General features: G+C 44.1%; 1 protein-coding gene across 3 annotated transcripts in view; it reads left to right on the top strand.

The window, feature by feature from the left end:
• Positions 1–1,041: 1,041 nt before the first annotated feature.
• Positions 1,042–21,250, top strand: part of SIRT1 (sirtuin 1) — a 34,888-nt gene continuing 14,679 nt past the window's right edge. The window contains exons 1-4 of one of the 3 annotated variants that reach the window (XM_003903877.5): positions 1,042–1,525; positions 3,821–3,937; positions 5,784–6,025; positions 8,955–9,107. In XM_003903877.5, the coding sequence (XP_003903926.2) occupies positions 1,108–1,525; positions 3,821–3,937; positions 5,784–6,025; positions 8,955–9,107 (930 nt within the window). In that variant the 5' untranslated portion in view covers positions 1,042–1,107. Of the gene's footprint in view, positions 1,526–3,820; positions 3,938–5,783; positions 6,026–8,954; positions 9,108–21,250 lie in introns of those variants that run through there. The other 2 variants (XM_017963003.3, XM_021943417.2) reach the window with 2 other exon arrangements.

Consider the following 21,250-nt stretch of genomic DNA (forward strand, 5'->3'; position numbering starts at 1 on the left):
TAGTTAAGGTTAGATATGGAGTCACAGTGTCCCAGAATTTCAGGGAGAGAGGAAAGTGGAAGGGCTTTCCACTAAGCCTTTTAAACTACTAGGTACCCCTGGTTTTACATCTGGTTATCTCATTTAAATCTATGACCTTTTAAAGTACTTTATTATTACAATTTAAGACATGAGAAAAATTAACTTTAGAAAAGGTTAGATAGCTCATGCTAGAAAGGAAGGACTCCAAATTTTAACCAAGAGCAGATGTGCACGGAGGCCAAACCATTTTCTTCCCGAGCTCTCCTCATACCGACCCAACAAACCCATTCTGCACGTGAGAAAACTGAGGCCCAGAGGAGGGAATTCACACACGTTTGAAGCGAATCTGGGGCCAGAAAGTAGATCGGCTGATCTCCAAACCTCCAAGTCAAAGGTCTTCCCAGGATTTGACAATCTATACCACCCTACAAGTGATGGAGAGAGGGGAAAAAGCAACTGACTAAGGAGAGAAGCTAGGAGCAGAAAAAGGAGCTAAAGAGGAGCTGTCAGAACGGTGTGAGGAGGGTGGGAAGGGAGCCTTCTCCTTTTGCCTCTATTCCTACCCATTAACGAAACAGAACGACTATCCAGCGTATTTCAGGGAGCTAAGTCCTTAGCCAGCTTCAGCTGTGTTTCAACCCTTAGCTAAAGCTAGACAACGCTAAGGCAGGCCAGGTGTACACTTCAGGTAGAAGTGGAAATTCCCAGGGCGGACCAAAACTTGAGCTGTTCAGGCGGTAGTGATTTGAGGTCGGTTTCAAAGAGAAGTTCAAAAAGCGGCCGAGGGGCGAATTTGGTTGCACTACACGCCCGCCACAAAGGCGCAGGGCCGCGGCCGCCGGGGCCGAGCGTGCTTCCAGCCCAGGCGGAGGGGTAGATGCAACAGCCTCCGCCCGTCACGTGACCCGTAGTGTTGTGGTCTGGCCCGCGTGGGTGGCGGGAGCGCCGAGGGGGCGGGGGCGGCGATGGGGCGGGTCACGTGACGGGGTTTAAATCTCCCGCAGCCGGAGCCGCGGGGGCGCCAGTGCCGCGCGTCGAGCGGGAGCAGAGGAGGCGAGGGAGGAGGGCCAGAGAGGCAGTTGGAAGATGGCGGACGAGGCTGCCCTCGCCCTTCAGCCCGGCGGCTCCCCCTCGGCGGCGGGGGCCGAGAGGGAGGCCGGGTCGCCCCCCGCCGGGGAGCCGCTCCGCAAGAGGCCGCGGAGAGATGGTCCTGGCCTCGAGCGGAGCCCGGGCGAGCCCGGTGGGGCAGCCCCAGAGCGTGAGGTGCCGGCGGCCGGGGGCTGCCAGGTTGCGGCGGCGGCGCTGTGGCGGGAGGCAGAGGCGGCGGCGGCGGGCGGGGAGCAAGAGGCCCAAGCGACTGCGGCGGCTGGGGAAGGAGACAATGGGCCGGGCCTGCAGGGCCCATCTCGGAAGCCACCGCTGGCCGACAGCTTCTACGACGAAGACGACGACGACGAGGGCGAGGAGGAGGAAGAGGCGGCGGCGGCGGCGATTGGGTACCGAGGTGCGCAGGGTGCGGGCGGCCGGAACTGCGCATCTCCTCCTCCCTTTCCCCGGGCTCCTACTGGTGTGAGGTTGAGGGCGGCCGGCGACTCGGGGCAGGCTCTGCGGCGTTCCCCTCCCCACCACGGCCCTCCGCTCAGCTGCGCTCCTCCGGGGCTGCCGTTCCTGCTGCGCGAGCTGCTGGTGGATTTGCTCTTTTCCTCCGTCCGTGACCCGCCTGGGCGGCCTTGCGCTTTGCGTAGCAGCCAGGTCGGGAGACTCTCGCAGTCGCTTTAAAATAAGTTTCTCTCACCCTCTTACTCTTTTAGCATATTGGTTTTGTTAGAGCTTTTTTTTTTTTTTCTTTCCTTTTTCTTCTTTATTTTATTTTATTTTTCATTTGCTTTTCTTCACCCACCAACACACTTAAGTCTGCAACTTTTTGACTGTCCCGTTGGTCGGCGTTTTCGGTTGCTTTTTGTAAACTGACACCTGTGCAGTTTGCTGTTTTTTTTTTGAAGGTCTATATTTTTATGCCTGAAGTTACAATTTTTAAAAGTGGAAAGCTGTTTCTGTAGTCACAGCCTGTAAAATTTAAAGAACATGGCTGTTTCTGAAGATACTAAAATTCTGTAATGCAGTTAGGAGTAGGCATGGGAGAGTGATAGTACTTTTAGAGCAGTTCATATTTTATTCTAATTTTGCTCTTGTACGGTAACGGTGTTTGGGCCAAGCATACCTTTTTGTACGTAGTAATGATACACACATTTAACACTTCTAGCATAATGAAGCAGATATGTTGCGATTGTCATGTTCTTCAAGGTTTTTTGTTTTTTTTTTGTTTTGTTTTGTTTTGAGACAGAGTCTTTCTCTGTCGCTAGGCTGGAGTGCAGTGGCGCGATCTCGGCTCACTGCAACCTCCGCCTGTCCCGTTCAAGCTATTCTCCTGCTTCAGCCTCCCGAGTAGCTGGGACTACAGGCACCCGCCACCACGCCCAGCTAATTTTTGTATTTTTAGCAGAGACAGGATTTCACCATGTTGGCCAGGATACTCTCGATTTCTTGACTTCGTGATTCGCCCGCATCGGCCTCCCAAAGTGCTGGGATTACCGGCGTGAGCCACCGTGCCCCGTCAGGTTTCATATTTTTGTTTCTCTCAAGGAGGAGTTTCTCTCCTTGATATGTGTTCGTCTTTATCAATACTTGGGTCAGGCCGGGCGCGGTGGCTCTTTCGTGTAACCCCAGCACTTTGGGAGGCCAAAGCGGGAGGATTTCTTGAGCCTAGGAGTTTTAGACTAGCCTGGGCAACATAGCGAGACCTCCTTTCTACTAAAAATTGAAAAAGCCGGACGTGGTGTCGCACAGCTGTAGTCCCAGCTACTGAGGTGGGAGGATTGCCCCCGAGTTTGAGGTTGCAGTGAGCTGTGATCGCGCCACTGCACTCCAGGGTGGGCGACAGAGTGAGACCTCGTCTCAAAAAAAAAGTAGTATATGCTTTTAGGGACTGGTTTAGTAAAGAGACCCTGATTTCAAGCAACACAGTTGAATATTAATTTATTATTTACCTAATAATAATAGTGTTATTGATACTGTTTAATAGAAGAAACAATGCAGAGATACCTGTTTAGTATTATGTGAGAGTTTAACGTGCGCATTGCCAAGGTTATATTTGAATGACATTTTTGTGTAAATGCCCATTTATTAACACGTTTCACTAACGCTGTTGTTTGTGATTGATATATTCTAGCTAGATTATTTTCTTTTTTTTTTTAAAAGACGGGGTTTCGCTAAGCTGTAGTACAATGGCGCGATCTCTGCTCACCTCTCAGCCCACTGCAACTTCCGCCTCCCGGGTTCAAGCCATTCTAGTGCCGCATCCTCCTCAGTAGTTGGGATTACAGGCATGAGCCACCATGCCTGGCTAATTTTTGTATTATTGGTAGAGACGGGGGTTTCTCCTTATTGGTCAGGCTGGTCTTGAACTCCCGACCTCAGGTGATCCACCTGCCTTGGCCTCCCAGAGCTCTGCAATTACAGGCATGAGGCACCGCGCCCGGCTATCTTTTTCTGTTTTTTAAGTAGACTTAATTTATTTTTAGATTTTGGCTGAAACTGAGTCTGAGCAGAATTCCTAAAGATGAAGAAACTGTTCCAATGAACAGTGCAAGCTGACCCCATAGGCATTCTTTACACATGCAGTATAAATGTTAAATGCTGTACTCGATGAAAATGATTGCTCTATAACCGTTTATAGGTCTTCATACATTTTAGGTGCATGTTGTTTTGGCAGCCTTGACTGACTTGGTTTCTTTTGCAGATAACCTTCTGTTCGGTGATGAAATTATCACTAATGGTTTTCATTCTTGTGAAAGTGATGAGGAGGATAGAGCCTCACATGCAAGCTCTAGTGACTGGACTCCAAGGCCACGGATAGGTATGGTTCAGAGCTGTTAACTTTAGAGAGTAAATGTATGTTTTTTGATAATTTTGTTTTGAGGCAGAGTTTCGCTCTTGTTGCCCAGGCTGGAGTGCAATGGCGCAGTCTCGGCTTACCGCACCCTCCACCTTCCGTGTTCAAGTGATTCTCCTGCCTCAGCCTCCTGAGCAGCTGGGATTACAGGCATATACCGCTATGCCCGGCTAATTTTGTATTTTTAGTAGAGATGGGGTTTCACCATGTTGGTCAGGCTGGTCTTGAACTCCCGACCTCAGGTGATCCGCCCGCCTCAGCCTCCCAAAGTGCTGAGATTACAGGCATGAGCCACCTCGCCCAGCCTCATTTGTACCCTTTTTGTGTAGTGTTCTTCATCCAGTTAGAATATCTTCCTCCCTCACTTCATGTTCCTTCTTTGTTTTTTTCACTTTATTTTACACTTACCACTTCTTGACAAGCTCTGTATCTTATTTTTTTAATTGTATTGTTTCCTGGTCTAGAATATAAGCTCGATGGGAGCAGGAATTTTTGACTGACTTGTATACTCCTGTCTTGCCCAGTGCCTGGAAAAGTGCAGTGGCGCGTAGTCTCGTGCTCACTGCAAGCTCCACCTCCCGGGTTTACGCCATTCTCCTGCCTCAGCCTCCCGAGTAGCTGGGACTACAGGCGCCGCCACCACGCCCGGCTAATTTTTTGTATTTTTAGTAGAGACGGGGTTTCACCGTGTTAGCCAGGATGGTCTCGATCTCCTGACCTCGTGATCCGCCCGCCTCGGCCTCCCAAAGTGCTGGGATTACAGGCTTGAGCCACCGCGCCCGGCCGCATTATCAGTTTTTTTATACCAAAGGTATAACATAACCATCTTGAAAGTGGATCTTTTGGCCGGGCGCGGTGGCTCAAGCCTGTAATCCCAGCACTTTGGGAGGCCGAGATGGGCGGATCACGAGGTCAGGAGATCGAGACCATGCTGGCTAACACGGTGAAACCCCGTCTCTACTAAAAAATACAAAAAATTAGCCGGGCGAGTGGCGGGCGCCTGTGGTCCCAGCTACTGGGGAGGCTGAGGCGGGAGAATGGCGTGAACCCGGGAGGCGGAGCTTGCAGTGAGCTGAGATCCGGCCACTGTACTCCAGCCTGGGCGACAGAGCGAGACTCCGTCTCCAAAAAAAAAAAAAAAAAAAAAAAGAAAGTGGATCTTTTTATGTTCTCACTCTTACAAATGGCTTGACTATTTAAACAGTGAAGATCAGTTTCTCTTTGGTGTCTGATTTATTTATTAATTTTTTTTGGTTTTCTCAAGCTAGGGAGCTGGTTTGAGCAATTTCAGGGTAAAAGAAAATGATTAATTCTCAGAACATCAACATTGTATGTATTATCTTGGAAGATTGGTTAAGATCAAATTGAAAAATTACCGGAAAAAAATTAAGATGGCAGTTATGTATAGATTTTCATTTATTTTTCCTGTGTGGTTTTAATGATAAGTAATACAGGCTTTTAGGACTGGTAAGATCTTTTCTGTGTTGATTTGTAGAACCCTTTGGTAAATACTTTTGTTACTGTGTATTTCTAGGTATTAACCATAAGAACTTAATTCTAGTTGTTAATTAGACTCTTAAAATATATACTTATAGCTCAAGGGGGTCTTCCCAACTCTTGATTAGATCTTCCTAATCTCATTGGGATATAGCATTAATTTTGAGGGTGTACTGAGAATAGAATACCATTAAATTGCATTTTCTTACTTTGCAAAAAACCCTCACAGGTTACTAACTCATTACTTCAGAAAATAAATGAGATTTTTAGTTACTTGATAAGTTGACTTTAAGTCTTTTCCCCCTTATTGTAGGTCCATATACTTTTGTTCAGCAACATCTTATGATTGGCACAGATCCTCGAACAATTCTTAAAGATTTATTGCCGGAAACAATTCCTCCACCTGAGTTGGATGATATGACACTGTGGCAGATTGTTATTAATATCCTTTCAGAACCACCAAAAAGGAAAAAACGAAAAGATATTAATACAATTGAAGATGCTGTGAAATTACTGCAAGAGTGCAAAAAAATTATAGTTCTAACTGGAGCTGGGGTATGTAAGACTAGTAAATGTGGGAAGTCGTATATGTATTTTCTCATGCCTTTTCCAAGTAGGAAGCATTTTTCTGGTTTAGAAAGATTTATCCTTACGTGATAATGGATGTTTGGAAACTGCCAAAAACTGAGTGCAGCAGCAGTTGCTAAATTAGTTCAGATTTTTAAAACCTCTCCAACAGCCTTAAAAAAATATTTGCTTCTGCTTATTTATAGCACACTGGGTAAATGGAGTTAAGGCAAGACTTTTACCTGCATTTTATTACAGCTCCTAAAGGAGATGCAGGGAATTGAAACTGCTTTTGTTAAGGCATGTCAGAGTCTGATAGAGAAATTGGCTATTTGTTCGATCTTTATGAGAAACTGGAAACCTACTTGGTATTCACAAGTGAAAAACTTAATGTTGGGAAGATAACAGATTCCTGCCTTCCCTTCGTTTTAATTAAGATGATGTGATTGTGGCGACATTTTCTCTTTGATCTACGTTAGGGTTGCAGCTAATTAGTTACCTAAGGCTATTGCATAGTGTGTGTTTTATGCAGAGTATATTACATGTTAGCAGCCAGAGCAACTGCTGTAAAATTTTGTCCTGTTTTCTGCTGTTCCGAGTTGTGAAAGGGTGTTGCATAATCTTAGATGATCATCAGGAGAATGTTTTGCTCACAGATAACGATGTAGACAAGTTTGTTTAACTTGCATTGACCTTGACTCCAGGTCAAATTGGAGTCAACTCTGGTAAGATGATGAAACAATAACTTCTGGAATCGCTATCTGAAATGTCAGGATTTTTTTGTACGATTAGTGCATAAGTCTCCAAATAAATGAATAATTGAAATATTACACACTTTTTTTTTTTTTTTTTTTTGGATACAGTGTCTTGCTGTGTTGCCCTGGCTGGAGTGCAGTGGTGCCATCATGGCTCACTGCAACCTCAGCGTCTCCTGGCCTGTACAGTGTTTGTTTCCTTTTTTTTTTTTTTTCAAGAGAGACAGAGTCTTGTTCTGTTGCCCAGGCTGGTGGAGTGCAGTGGCGCAGTCTTTTGGCTCACTGCAACCTCTGCCTCCCGGGTTCAAGCAGTTCTCTTGCCTCAGCCTCCCGAGTAACTGGGATTACAGGCACACGCCACCACACCCAGCTAATTTTTGTATTTTTAGTAGAGACAGGGTTTCGCCATATTGGCCAGGCTGGTCTCAAACTCCTGACTTCGTGATCCGCCTGCCTTGGCCTCCCAAAGCGCCAGGATTACAGGCGTGATCCACCGCGCCTGGCTATACATTGTTTTTTTAATGAAAATAGAAAATTGTAGTATTGAGGTAATAGAATCCTAACTAAAGGAGCAATTTCTTTGGAATTATTTTTCTGTAATAGAAATTCTTGGCTGGTGGAGTGCCTCATGCATGTAATTCCAGCACTTTGGGAGGCTAAAGTGGGAGGATCACTTGAGCCCTGGAGTTCGAGATCACCCTGCGCAACATAGACCCTGTCTCTACAAAAAATTAGCCTGGTGTGCTCGTGTGTACTTGTAGTCCCAGCTACTCAGGAGGCTGAGGTGGGAGGATTGCTTGAGCCGGAAAAGTTGAGGCCACAGTGAGCCATGATGGCACCACTGCACTCCAAGGCCTGGCATTAGAGCGAAAGTGTCTTAAAAAAAAAACAAAAGGCCAGGCACGGTGGCTCACACCTGTAAGCCCAGTATTTTGGGAGGCCGAGGTGGGCAGATCACAAGGTCAGGAGATTGAGACCATCCTGGCTAACACGGTGAAACCCCGTCTCTACTAAAAATACAAAAAATTATCCCTGCGTGGTGGCGGGCGCCTGTAGTCCCAGCAGCTCGGGAGGCTGAGGCAGGAGAATGGTATGAACCTGGGAGGTGTAGCTTGCAGTGAGCTGAGATCGTGCCACTGCACTCCAGACTGGACAATAGAGCAAGACTCCGTCTCAAAAAAAAAAAAAATTCTTCCCTACTTTCTCCTTAAAATAATTTATTGAAATGGTTTATTTTCTTCTCAAATTGTATTTGCTTTAATTTGTTGGCTAAATGCTTAAAAGGCTTAAAATTAGCCTGACTTAAAAATTCCTGGCCGGGCGCGGTGGCTCAAGCCTGTAATCCCAGCACTTTGGGAGGCAGAGACGGGCGGATCACGAGGTCAGGAGATCGAGACCATCCTGGCTAACGCAGTGAAACCCCGTCTCTACTAAAAAAATACAAAAAAAATAGCCGGGCGAGGTGGCGGGCGCCTGTAGTCCCAGCTACTCGGGAGGCTGAGGCAGGAGAATGGCGGGAACCCGGGAGGTGGAGCTTGCAGTGAGCCGAGATCGCGCCACTGCACTCCAGCCTGGGCTAAAGAGCGAGACTCCGTCTCAAAAAAAAAAAAAAAAAAAATTCCTTATTTGTGTTAAAGATGGAATATGAGGTGTATTTAATTCTACTCAGTTATTTGGGAGTTTTATTTCTGAAATAAGGGTAGGATTGTATTTTTATTTTTTATTTATTTATTTATTTATTTTTTGAGACAGTGTTTCACTCTTTTTGCCCAGGCTGGAGTGCAATGGCGCGATCTCGGCTCACCGCAACCTCCGCCTCCTGGGTTCAAGCGATTCTCCTGCCTCAGCCTCCCGAGTAGCTGGGATTACAGGCATGTGCCACCACCCCGGCTAATTTTGTATTTTTAGTAGAGACGGGGTTTCTCCATGTTGGTCAGGCTGGTCTTGAACTCCCGACCTCAGGTGATCCACCTGCCTCGGTCTCCCAAAGTGCTGGGATTACAAGCGTGAGCCACCGCACCCGGCGTATTTTTATTTCTTAAAAGACGTTTCATTCTAAAATTTTCTTTCTCAACTCTTAGCTAATTATATGGTAAGAGAGCTAGCTAGTTCCTATAAAGGTAGAAGATTTAATTTTACAAATTATGCCATGCACATTTTAGGTGTCTGTTTCATGTGGAATACCTGACTTCAGGTCAAGGGATGGTATTTATGCTCGCCTTGCTGTAGACTTCCCAGATCTTCCAGATCCTCAAGCGATGTTTGATATTGAATATTTCAGAAAAGATCCAAGACCATTCTTCAAGTTTGCAAAGGTACTATGAACTCTTCTGGTTGTTTCTTTGGCTTTCTCTCATGAAAATGTATTTTGTTCATATATAGCCACCTTAAGGTTATCATTCATTGTTTAGTAAAGTGGATGCTGCTACTGTGGCGGAGGAAGATCACTCATTATGGCCAGAATTCCCTTATTCCTAGAGAAGGACTATCATCTACTTCATTTTAGAGTGAGCTTATTTTCAAAGAGACAGTTTCATATTTTTAAAATTTGCCCTTCAGCAATGGTCATTATTCTGCCTGGGCTTTTTAAAGAAGTTTGTACACCATATAAAAGTAACATAACTTGTGATTTTTAATATTTTATTAGAGATTGTAAAGGCGTTATAACATCACTTTGGTGTTCTGTAGTCAAATTTTAACAAGGATGTGCCTGAAAAATCATTTCTAATTAGAGAATGGGAAGATTCTTGGGTTGCATTGTTGTCAACAAATTGCAGAGGAGCCTTATTCTGTATAGTTGCACTGTCCAGTTCAGAAGCCACTAGCCACATGTGGCTGTTGAGTACTTGAAATATATTTACATGTGCAATAAGCGTAAAAGATGTATCAGATTTTAGAGATCCAGTATGGAAAATACAAAGTATTTCATTAGTTTTATTTATCAAATGTTAAACAAATATTGGTTTTTATATGGAAAAAATACTTTTTAAAATTAATTTTGAATTCTTACTTTTGAAGTACTTTTGATACTGGGTTAAATAAAATGTATTTTGGGCTGTGCATGTTGCATCATGCCTGTAATTTCAGCACTTTGGGAGGCCAAGGTAGGAGGATCAGTTGAGCCCAGAAGTTTGAGACCAGCCTGAGCAACATAATGAGACTCCGTCTCTACAAAATAAATAATAAAATTTGCTGAGCATGGTGGTGTGCACCTGTAGACCTAGCCACTCAGGAGTCTGAGGTGGGAAGATCCCTTAAGCTCAGGAGCTCAAGACTCGAAGTGAATGATGATCTGCTACTGCATTCCACCCTGGGCAACAGAGCAAGAGTGTTTCAAAAATATATGTATATTTTTTGAAGTTTTTACTTTTTCTTTTCTTTTTTTTTTTTGAGATGGAGTCTTGCTCTGTTGCCCAGGCTGGAGTGCAATGGCATGATCTTGGCTCATCACAACCTTTGCCTCCCAGGTTCAAGTGATTCTCCTGCCTCAGCCTCCCGAGTAGCTGGGATATTACAGGTGCATGCCACCATGCCCAGCTAATTTCTGTATTTTTAGTAGAGACAGGGTTTCACCAAGTTGGCCAGGATGGTCTTGAACCCCTGACTTCCAGTGATCCACCTGCCTCTGCCTCCCAAAGCGCTAGGATTACAGGCGTGAGCCACCGTGCCTGGGCAAAGTTTTCACCGTAATGTAGTTACTAAAGGAAACAAAGTTATATGTATGTCTCACATTATATACCTGTTGTACAGCTTTGCTTTAGCGTATAAAGTTTAATAATGCATTATACCATTCTCAAGAGATTTAGTCATTAGAAAACTTTTCTTTCCTGTATTTTAGTCTTTTGGAAAGAAATTACAAAATTTGTTATTGTTAAACTTGGAGGTACATATACTTGAAAGAGTCACTTTATTTTATGTAAGTACCGGGATACATGTGCAGAATACGCAGGTTTGTTACATAGGTGTACATGTGCCATGGTGGTTTGCTGCATCTGTCAACCTGTCATCTAGGTTTTAAGCCCCACATGCATTAGATATTTGTCCTAATGCTCTTCCACCCCTTGTCCCCACCTCCTGACAGGCCCCAGTGTGTGGTGTTCCCCACCCTGTGTCCATGTGTTCTCATTACTCAATTTTCACTTATGAGTGAGGACATGCTGTGTTTGGTTTTCTGTTCCTTGTGTTAGTTTGCTGAGGATGATGGCTTCCAGCGAGAGAATCTTGTATTACTGGCTTTTTTCCCCCTTAATCGTTAGAAAATGTGAATAGGGACGACTTTAATGAATCCAGAAGTTAATGAACCTAGTTGTTTTTTTTTTTGAGATGGAGTCTCGCTCTGTTGCCCAGGCTGAAGTGCGGTGGCGTGATCTCCGCTCACCACACAACCTCCACCTCCCGAGTTCAAGCGATTCTCCTGCCTCAGCCTCCCGAGTTGTTGGGACTACAGGCGCATGCTGCCATGCCAGGCCAATTTTTGTATTTTTGGTAGAGATGGGGTTTCACTATGTTGGCCAGGTTGGTCTCGAACTTCTGACCTTGTGATCCGCCCATCTCAGCCTCCCAAAGTGCTGGGATTACAGGTGCCAGGCACCGTGCCCGGCCAGTGAACCTAAATTTTAGCTAAACGGTGGCCTCATCTACTTTCCGACCATGTGGTGTATTTACCTGACTACAAGAGAAGCTCTGCTAATTCAGGATAAATTGTGTTACTTAAATTGGTGACTGTCTTTAAAGAAAAGTAATTTTTTGGATGCAGTGGCTCACGCCTATAATCCCAGTGCTTTGGGAAGCTGAGATAGGAAGATCTCTTGAACTCAGGAGTTTGAGACCAGCCTGGGCAACATAGTGAGACCCTGTCACTACACCCCCCCGCCCCATGTAATTTTTGTTTTATCCAGGTTGTGGTACATTAAATGGGCATTAGTGTAAAGTGGGAAAATTATATTATAAATTCTTGAATATGATTACTAAACTGAATTTGAAAAGTTTTCAGGCTATCGAGAATTTTTAATTTAAAACTTACAATTTGAACTTTTTACTTCATATATCCGTAATAACGATGGTCATCTATATCTAGCTTTTAGAGCAGACAACTGGTTCATACCTGGATTGAATAAATAAAGTTATTTTTTGTTAATTATGGATTAGTGAAGATTTACTGTTTTAACCTACTCTTGCTAGTGGCACTGCCGCATGGTTTTGAAGACCGGTGAAATATGACTTAAAGGTTTCTTGAATTGGAGCTAGGACACTGGCATTATGAAATCTCCATGTAGCACAGACATTGACACTATCAGAAGATCAGCAAGTAACTAGAACTTACTTTGATCTTAAATCTAACTACAAAAACTTGATTCACTAGTTATGGAGAATACATTTTTTATTGTTAAACTGAAAAAAGATTCAATCACTTATAAGATGTAACCTCTTCTAATCCTGTTTATATACATTTATTTATTATTATTATTTTTTGAGATGGAGTCTTACTCTGTTGCCAGGCTGTAGTGCAGTGGCGCGATCTTGGCTCCCTGCAACCTCCACCTCCCGGGTTCAAGCAATTCTCTTGCCTCAGCCTCCCAAGTAGCTGGGACTACAGGCACATGCCACCATGATCAGTATTTTTAGTAGAGATGGGTTTTACCATGTTGGCAAGGATGGGTCTCGTGACCTCGTGATCGGCCTGTTTCAGCCTCCCAGTGTGTTGGGATTATAGGTGTGAGCCACCACGTCCAGCTGATTAATTTTGCTTTTCTGAGTTTTCATTTATGGTAATGGTTAAAGCAGCTAGCCTTTACAATTATTATTCACATATAATTCTTTGTCTGTCTTTTAATTCTCACACTGGTAACTGACTAAAAAAAAGAAAGCTTCTAGGCCGGGCACAGTGGCCCACACCTGTAATCCCAGCACTTTGGGAGGCTGAGGTGGGTGGATCACCTCAGGTCAGGAGTTCAAGACCAGCCTGGCCAACACAGCAAAACCCTGTCTCTAATAAAAAATACAAAAATCAGCCAGGCGTGGTGGCAGGCGCTTGTCATCCCAGCTACACGGGAGGCTGAGATGAGGAGAATTGCTTGAACCCAGGAGGCAGAGGTTGCAGTGAACCAATATTGTTTAAGGAGAAATAAGTAAGGACAAAGAGTGTGGGGGATAGTACCCTGAAACAGAGGATGGGGAGGGTATGTAAATATTACCAATATTTTACTGAATTTGTAAATATTACAAGAACAGAATACTTACAGGATAACCTAAGCTTTTTTGTGAGTCAGTGTACTAGGCAGAAAGTTCACTAAAATGGTTTTTGATTTTTGCTACTTATGAGAAAACATTAAAAATGAAGCCATGAAAAGAGAAAATATTGGTGAAATTTAGATACTTCGGAAGGAAAGAATTTCTATACCATCTATTATATCATTGATTGTGATTATTGAGAATGAACTTAAATTTTTTTTTGGGGGGGAAGACAGAGTTTTGCTCTTGTCACCCAGGCTGGAGTGCAGTGGTGGGATCTCGGCTCACTGCAACCTTCGTGTCTGGAGTTCAAGCAATTCTGCCTCAGCCTACTGAGTAGCTGGGATTGCAGGTGCCCACCACCACGCCCAGCTAATTTTTGTTATTTTAGTAGAGATGGGGTTTCACCATGTTGGTCAGGCTGGTCTTAAACTCCTGACCTCAGGTGATCCTCCTGCCTAGGCCAAAGTGCTGGGATTACAGGCGTGAGCCCCCCCCATGCCCAGCCCTTAAATTTCATTTAGACTGGAAATTTCAAGTAATGGAGAGGTGTGTTAAAGAAGTTATAAGAAGTTATTGCTCTGTTACAGCAGTTTCTTAAATTTGGCACTATTGACATTTTGGGCTGGATTTTTTTTTTTTTTTTCCCCGAGACAGTTTTACTCTGTCAAGCCATCACAGCTCATTGCAGCCTTGAACTCCTGGGCTCCTGCTTGAGCCTCCTGAGTAGCTGAGACCGTAGGCACGTACTGCATACCTAGCTAAATGTTTTTTTTTGACTTTTTTTTTTTTTTTTTTTGGTAGAGTCAGGTTTTCACTATGTTGTCCAGGCTGGTCTTGAAATCCTGGGTTCAAGCGATCCTCCTGCTTAGCCTTACAAAGTGTTGGAATTATAGGCATAAGCCACTGCACCCGGCCTTGGGCTGATATTTATTTGCTGTGGGGAACTTTCCTGTGCGTTGTAGAACGTTTGTCAATATCCCTGACCGGCCAGGTGCAGCGGCTCACACCTGTAATCTCAGCACTTTGGGAGGCTGAGGTGGGCAGATCACTTGAGGCTGGAAGTTCAGAAGAGACCAGCCTGGCCAACATGGTGAAACCCTGTCTCTACTAAAGATACAAAAATTAGCCAGGTGTGGTGGTGCATGCTGAGGCATGAGAATCACTTGAACTCAGGAGGCTGAGTTTGCTGTGAGCCAAGATTGCGCCACTGTACTCCAGCCTGGGTGACAGAGCAAGAATTTGTCTCAAAAAAACAAAACAAAACAAAAATCCCTGGCCTCCACCTACGAAATGCCATTTGTATCCCCACCCCAAGTCCTGATGATAAAAAATGTCTTCAAAATGTTCCTTGTGAATTACTCATTGAGGCTAATTGAGGTGGCTCAGGACTTTAATCCCAGCCCTTTGGAAGGCCGAGGCTGGCAGATCACTTAAGCCCAGGTGACCAGCCTGGTCAACGTGGCAAAACCCTGTCTCTACTAAGAAAAAATAGCCAGATGTGGTGGTGCACACCTGTAATCTCAGCTACTCAGGAGGCTGAGGCAGGAGAATCACTTGAACCTGGGAGGCGGAGGTTGCAGGATTCTTTCACACAAAGACAGTTAAGGCCAGTTTTAAAGCTATGGGGCTTTTTTTTTTTTTTTTTTTTTTGAGACGGAGTCTCGCTCTGTCACCCAGGCTGGAGTGCAGTGGCTGGATCTCAGCTCACTGCAAGCTCCGCCTTCTGGGTTCACGCCATTCTCCGGCCTCAGCCTCCCGAGTAGCTGGGACTACAGGCGCCCGCCACCTCGCCCGGCTAGTTTTTTGTATTTCTGAATAGAGACGGGGTTTCACCGTGTTAGCCAGGATGGTCTCGATCTCCTGACCTCGTGATCCGCCCGTCTCTGCCTCCCAAAGTGCTGGGATTACAGGCTTGAGCCACCACGCCCGGCCAGCTATGGGGCTTTAAATTTAAGTTAAATACATTTCTGAACTATATATTTTTTGTTTGTTTTTTGGAGATGGAGTTTTGCTCTTGTTGCTCAGGCTGGAGTGCGATGGTGCAATCTCAGCTCACTGCAACCTCCGCCTCCCAGGTTCAAGTGATTCTCCTGCCTCAGCCTCTTGAGTAACCTTGATTACGGGAGCTTGGCTTACTACAGCCTCTGCTTCCCGGGTTCAAGCAGTTCTCCTGCCTCAGCCTCCTGAGTAGCTGGGATTACAGGTGCTCACCACCATGCCTGGCTAATTTTGTATTTTTAGTAGAGACGGGGCTTAAGTGATATTCACCATATTGGCCAGGCTGGTCTTGAACTCCTGACCTTGTGATCCACCCATCTCTGCCTCCCAGAGTGCTGGTATTACAGGCATGAGCCACTGTGCCCAGCCATTTTTAAAAATTTTTAGCAGAGATGGGGTTTCATCATGTTAGCCAGGCTGGTCTCGAACTCCTGACCTCAGGTGATCCACCCACCTTGGCCTCCTAAAGTTCTGGAATTACAGGCGTGAGCCACCTCGCCCTGCCTGAACTGTGTTCTTATCCTTCTGCATAATGACTTAAATTGATAATAAGTTGTGGTCATGGTTCTCAGAAACCTAAAATAATTCACTGATGCTAATAAAAATGAGTGGTTGTATTTACAGTCAAGGTGAAACTGAATTAGGATGTATAAAATAATTTTTTTTAAATAAAAAGGACTGTGTTCGGTGGGGCGTGGTGGCTCACACCTGTAATTCCAGCACTTTGGGAGGTCACAATGGATGGATCACAAGGTCAAAAGTTTGAGACCAGCCTGACCAATATGGTGAAACCACATCTCTACTAAAAATACAAAAATTAGATGGACGTGGTGGCGCGCGCTGTAATCCCAGCTACTCAGGAGGCTGAGGCAGGAGAATGGCATGAACCCAGGAGGCGGAGCTTGTAGTGAGCTGAGATCTGGCCACTGCACTCCAACCTGGGCTACAGAGCAAGACTCCGTCTCAAAAAAAAAAAAAAAATCAACGTCAGTAAAAAGAAAATAGATGGTAGCCACCGTGCCATTCATCTGAAGATAATGTTTTAATACGTGTATATGGATTATATATGTATACATTTATAGTATTGTAGCTGGATTTATGTTACCTTTTTAGCGTAAAATTTGGCTTTTGCTGGGCCCGGTGGCTTGCGATTGTAGTCCCAGCAACTCAAGAGGGTAGGGTGGGAAGATTGCTTGAACCAAAGAGTTTGAGGCTGCAGTGAGCTAGCTGTGATCTCACCTCTGCACACCAGCCTGAGTGACAGAGCAAGACCCATCCCTGAAAAGAAAAAAGTTGGCTGTTTTACTTTGCTTTCGATTTGTAGTATTTTCTACTTAATATAATAAACTTACTTTCTGTGAGGTACTTGAATACTTTTTTTTTTTTTTTTTTTTTTTGAGACAGAGTCTCTCGCTCTGTCGCCCAGGCTGGAGTGCAGTGGCGCGATCTCGGCTCACTGCAAGCTCCGCCTCCCGGGTTCCCGCCATTCTACTGCCTGAGCCTCTCGAGTAGCTGGGACTACAGGCGCCTGCCACCACGCCGGGCTAATTTTTTTTATTTGTATTTTTTAGTAGAGATGGGGTTTCACTGTGGTCTCGATCTCCTGACCTCGTGATCCGCCCGTCTCGGCCTCCCAAAGTGCTGGGATTGAATACTTTTTAATGGTTGTTTATGAAGTGGTGAATTGTAATTCTGTATTTGTACATTTGGATGTACAAATAGTGTTGCTACAGCTGTCTTCTTTTGGTATATTTCCAGTGTTCTTAGGATAAATTCCTGAAAGTGAATTTCAGTTGAACTTCAGAGAAACATGTCAAAGTTCTTCTTTAAGCCTTTAAGTCTCCTGATATGTTTTGTCGTATTGCAGCTTGGAAAGGTTGAAATAAAATCTTCCATTAGGGCTGCGTGTGGTGGCTCACACCTGTAATCCCAGCACTTTGCGATTTAGCTGATTTGGCTAATTTATCATGCTGCTGCCACCGGTACCCACCCAAAATCCATAAAAACCCCAGAATACGTTCTTAGCATTAAAATACATATATATATATATATAATTTTTTTTTTTTTTGAGACAGGGCCTGGCTCTGATACCCAGACTGGAGTGCAGTATCTTTCAAAAATCTTGTCTCTATATGTAGTTTGACCCTTCAGTCTTTCCTGCCCCTCATATCTGTCCTCAATGGTTACTATGGTGAAACTCTGGGGTATCATTCAGGGGGAAAAAAAATTTGTGTTGGGGTGGAGGAGGGATGGCAGCATAAGTTTTTAATACTTGATAAATGATTACCAACAGAATCAAAAATACCTTTTCTGTCTTGCTTTTTTCACCATATAGTATTCTTGAGAATAATTTCATAACAGCACTTAACAGATAGACCTTATTTTTCAAAGAAGGCTGCATAGCATTCTATTTTAAAGTCGTTTCACAGTATATTAGTCTCCTATTGATAGGTATCTTACGTTTTTGTCTTTTTGATCTAGGGTTGTTTTTAAGGCAGTTTGAAAACTATAGTAAGTAAAGCAGGCCGGGTGCAGTGACTCACACCTGTAAACCCAGCACTTTGGGAGGCCGAGGCGGGTGGATCACTTGAGGTAGGAGTTCGAGACCAGCCTGGCAAACACGGTGAAACCCCGTCTCTACTAAAAATACAAAAAATTAGCTGGCCATGGTGGCATGCGCCTGTAGTCCCAGCTGGTTGGAAGGCTGAGGTAGGAGAATCGCTTGAACTCAGGAGGCGGAGGTTGCAGTGAGCCAGTATTACACCACTGCACTCCAGCCTGGGCGACGGAGTGAGACCCCATCTCAAAAATAAATACAATTTTAAATAAAATTATAAAAATAAAGCTGCACCCAGCTTTATTTATGTATTTTTGAGACGGAGTCTCACTGTGTCACTCAGGTTAGAGTGCAGTGACGTCATCTTGGCTCACTGCAGCCTCTGCCTCCCGGGTTCAAGCAGTTCTCCTGCTTCAACCTCCCAAGTTCCTGAGATTATAGGCATGCGCCGCCATGCCCAGCTAATTTTTTGTATTTTTCGTATAAATGGGGTTTCACTATGTTGGCCAGGCTGGTCTCGAACTCCTAACCTCAGGTGATATGCCTGCCTTGACCTCCCAAAGTGCTGGGATTACAGGCGTGAGTCACCGCGCCTGACTCAGCATCTTATTTTTTGAGACAGGGTCTCCCTCTGTTATCCAAGCTGGAGTGTAGTGGTGTGATCTTATAGCTCACTGCAGCCTCCAACTCTTGGGCTCAAATGATTCTCCTGCCTGAGCCTCCCAAGTAGCTAGTACTATAGGTGTGCACCACCATGCCTGGCTGTTTCTTTGGTTTTTTTGTATGGACAGTCTCACTATGTTGCCCAGGCTGGTCTTAAATTCCTGAGCTCAAGTGATTATCCTGCCTCAGCTACTCAAAGTGCTGGGATTGTAGGCATTAAACCACCACATTAGGCCTGTTCTGTTTTTATTAATGTGGATGACTGGTGGTTACTACTGGCCATTTGTATATCCCTGAATTACCTCTTTGTTCTTAGCCATTTTCCCCATTTGGGTGCTTTTTCATACTGACTTCTGGGAATAATATGTTCTTTTTCTTTTGATTTACCTTAAAAATTTTATTTTTATGGATACATAATAGTTGTACATGTACATTATATATTCTCGAAGAGTTAGGCTTACCGGGGTTTCAGCCTTTAGTAATCCCATGAAGTTGAGCAAACTGAAACATACTTACTAGTTTTAGTTATTTGGTTTGTAATACATAATAGAAATGGTGCTTATCCTAAAAGAAAAATAGAAAACTTGAGGATGAGGGATCACAAATTGAAAAGGCAGTAAATATTGCATAGAGGGTTAAGTGCTGGGGTTTTTGGGTTTTCTTTTTCTTTCCTTTTTTTTTTTTTGAGATAGGGTCTTGCTCTGACACCCAGGCTGGACTGCAACCTCTGTTCCCTGGCTTCAGGTGATCCTCTCACCTCCTGAGTAGCTGTGACCACAAGTGTGCACCACCATGCCCAGCTATTTTTTTTGTATTTTTGATAGAGATGGGATCTTGCCTGTTGCTCAGTGCAGTGCTGGATTTTCGTATCAAAACAGGGCTCTGCTACTTATTTGCTCTTGTGACCAAAATGGCAAGTTATGTTTGTTTTGTGTTTTTTCATCTGCATCGGAGTATACGTCTACAGCTGGGTCAGCAAACTTTCTGTAGTAAGGTAGGGCCTGGTGGTAAATGTAGTCTGCTTTGCGGACTGCATAGGGTCTCTGTCATATGTTCTTTATTTTCTTTACAGCCTTGAACACATTTTTTTAAACCCAGTTCTCAGCCTTGTCTGTAGCGTAATAAAGAGGAAATTAAAAGTGCTTATGTTATGTGTGGTACATACTAAAATTTATTAAGTGGTGACTGGCAGTTTGACATTCTCTTGTGTTAGGTTAATACAGGGATTGGCATACTATGGCCTCAGTCCAAATGTGGCCCACTTCCCGTTTTTGTATAGCCTGTGAGCTAAGCATTAAGCATTAATTTATTACTTAAATCAACAAATAAAATTTATGTGGTATACAACATGATGTTTTGACGTGTGTATGTTATGGAATGGCTAACTCAAGCTAATATTCATTACTTCACATACTTTTTTTTGGTGGTGAGAACATTTAAAATCTCTTAATAATTTTCAGGTATACAATATGTTTTTTTTGTTGTTGTTGTTCTTGTTTTTGTTTTGAGACAAAATCTCTCTCTCTTCCCCAGGCTGGAGTGCAGTGGTGCTATCTTGGCTCACTGCAACCTCCGCCTCCCAGGTACAAGTGATTCTCCTGCCTCAGCCTCCCAAGTAGCTGGGATTACAGGTGCCTGCCTCCATGCCCAGCTGATTTTTGTATTTTTAGTAGAGACGGGGTTTCACCGTGTTGACCAGGTTGGTCTTGAACCCCTGACCTCAGGTGATCCGCCTGCCTCGGCCTCCCAAAGTGCTGGGATTACAGGCATGAGCTACCGTGTCTGGCCACAGTATGTTCTTAATTATAGTCAACAATAGATCTCCTGAACTACTTATTCCCAACGTCTTCCCAGTCCCACTTCCACCCCCTGCTAATGATTAATTTTAAATGACTGGGGAAAAAAATTGAAAGAACTGTTTCATGACACTTGAAAATTATATAAATTTCTCATGTCAGTGTTCATAAATACAAACTTTTATTAGAACATAGCCATACTCATTTATATATTGAAATGCAGTTGAATTTGTCATATGACCAATTTATTAGTATTGATTAAGATGTTGAGCAGTTTATTCAAGTGTGGTTTTGTGGAATGAAAGAGACAGGAGGGATTATGAGGACTCTTCTTACCAGGATTGATGTATTTCACTTTTTTTGACAGGAACATTTATGTTCTATTTCCTTAGCAACTCTACTTACTGCCTCCATCTGAACTATATATAGGAGGAGGTGGATATCAGCAAAGATTAACATCGGTAAATTTTGATGAATTCTTTAATTTAAAATTCTTATTTTTAAAGAGGAAATTTTGGCTGGGCACAGTGGCTCACATCTGTAATCCCAGCACTTTGGGAGGCCAAGGCAGGTGGATCACCTGAGGTCAGGAGTTTGAGACCAGCCTGACCAACATGGCGAAACCGTGTCTCTACTAAAAATAAACAAAATTAGCTGAGTGTGGTGGCGTGCACCTGTAGTGCCAGCTACTTGGGAGGCTGAGGTGGGAGAATTGCCTGAACCCAGGAGGCGGAGGTTGCGATGAGCCAAGATCGTGCCACTGCACTCCATCCTGGGTGACTCTGTCTAAAAAAAAAAAAAAAAAAAAAAAAAAGGTGGGGGTGAATTTCGTTATGTTGTGTGAGCTGGAGTGTATTGCCCATCCATAGGCACGATCCTAGAGTACTACAGCTCCCTAACTCCCAGACTTGAGTGATTTTCCCTCATCTGTCTCCCCAGTAGCTGGAACTACAGGCCTGTGCCACCACGCCCAGATTTCTTAGTTTTGAGGGACTGCATTTACACCTGTGCCTTTACTGGAGTCTTTTATTAATATTGCTAGAAATTTGGAGAAGAAAGGAAGGCATAATCTCTGGAGAAAAGCCATTTTTTCTGCAGATAGTTCTAAGCTTTAATTTTGACCACGTTGGTTGCCTGTGGCCAATTCCTGGATTATTTACATGTTTCCAGACACAGCTATGTGAAAGCAGGGTTTATTTTTACAGTGTTT

The sequence above is a fragment of the Papio anubis genome, chromosome 11 (assembly GCF_008728515.1).
Source record: "Papio anubis isolate 15944 chromosome 11, Panubis1.0, whole genome shotgun sequence".
NCBI classification, from domain to species: domain Eukaryota; kingdom Metazoa; phylum Chordata; class Mammalia; order Primates; family Cercopithecidae; genus Papio; species Papio anubis.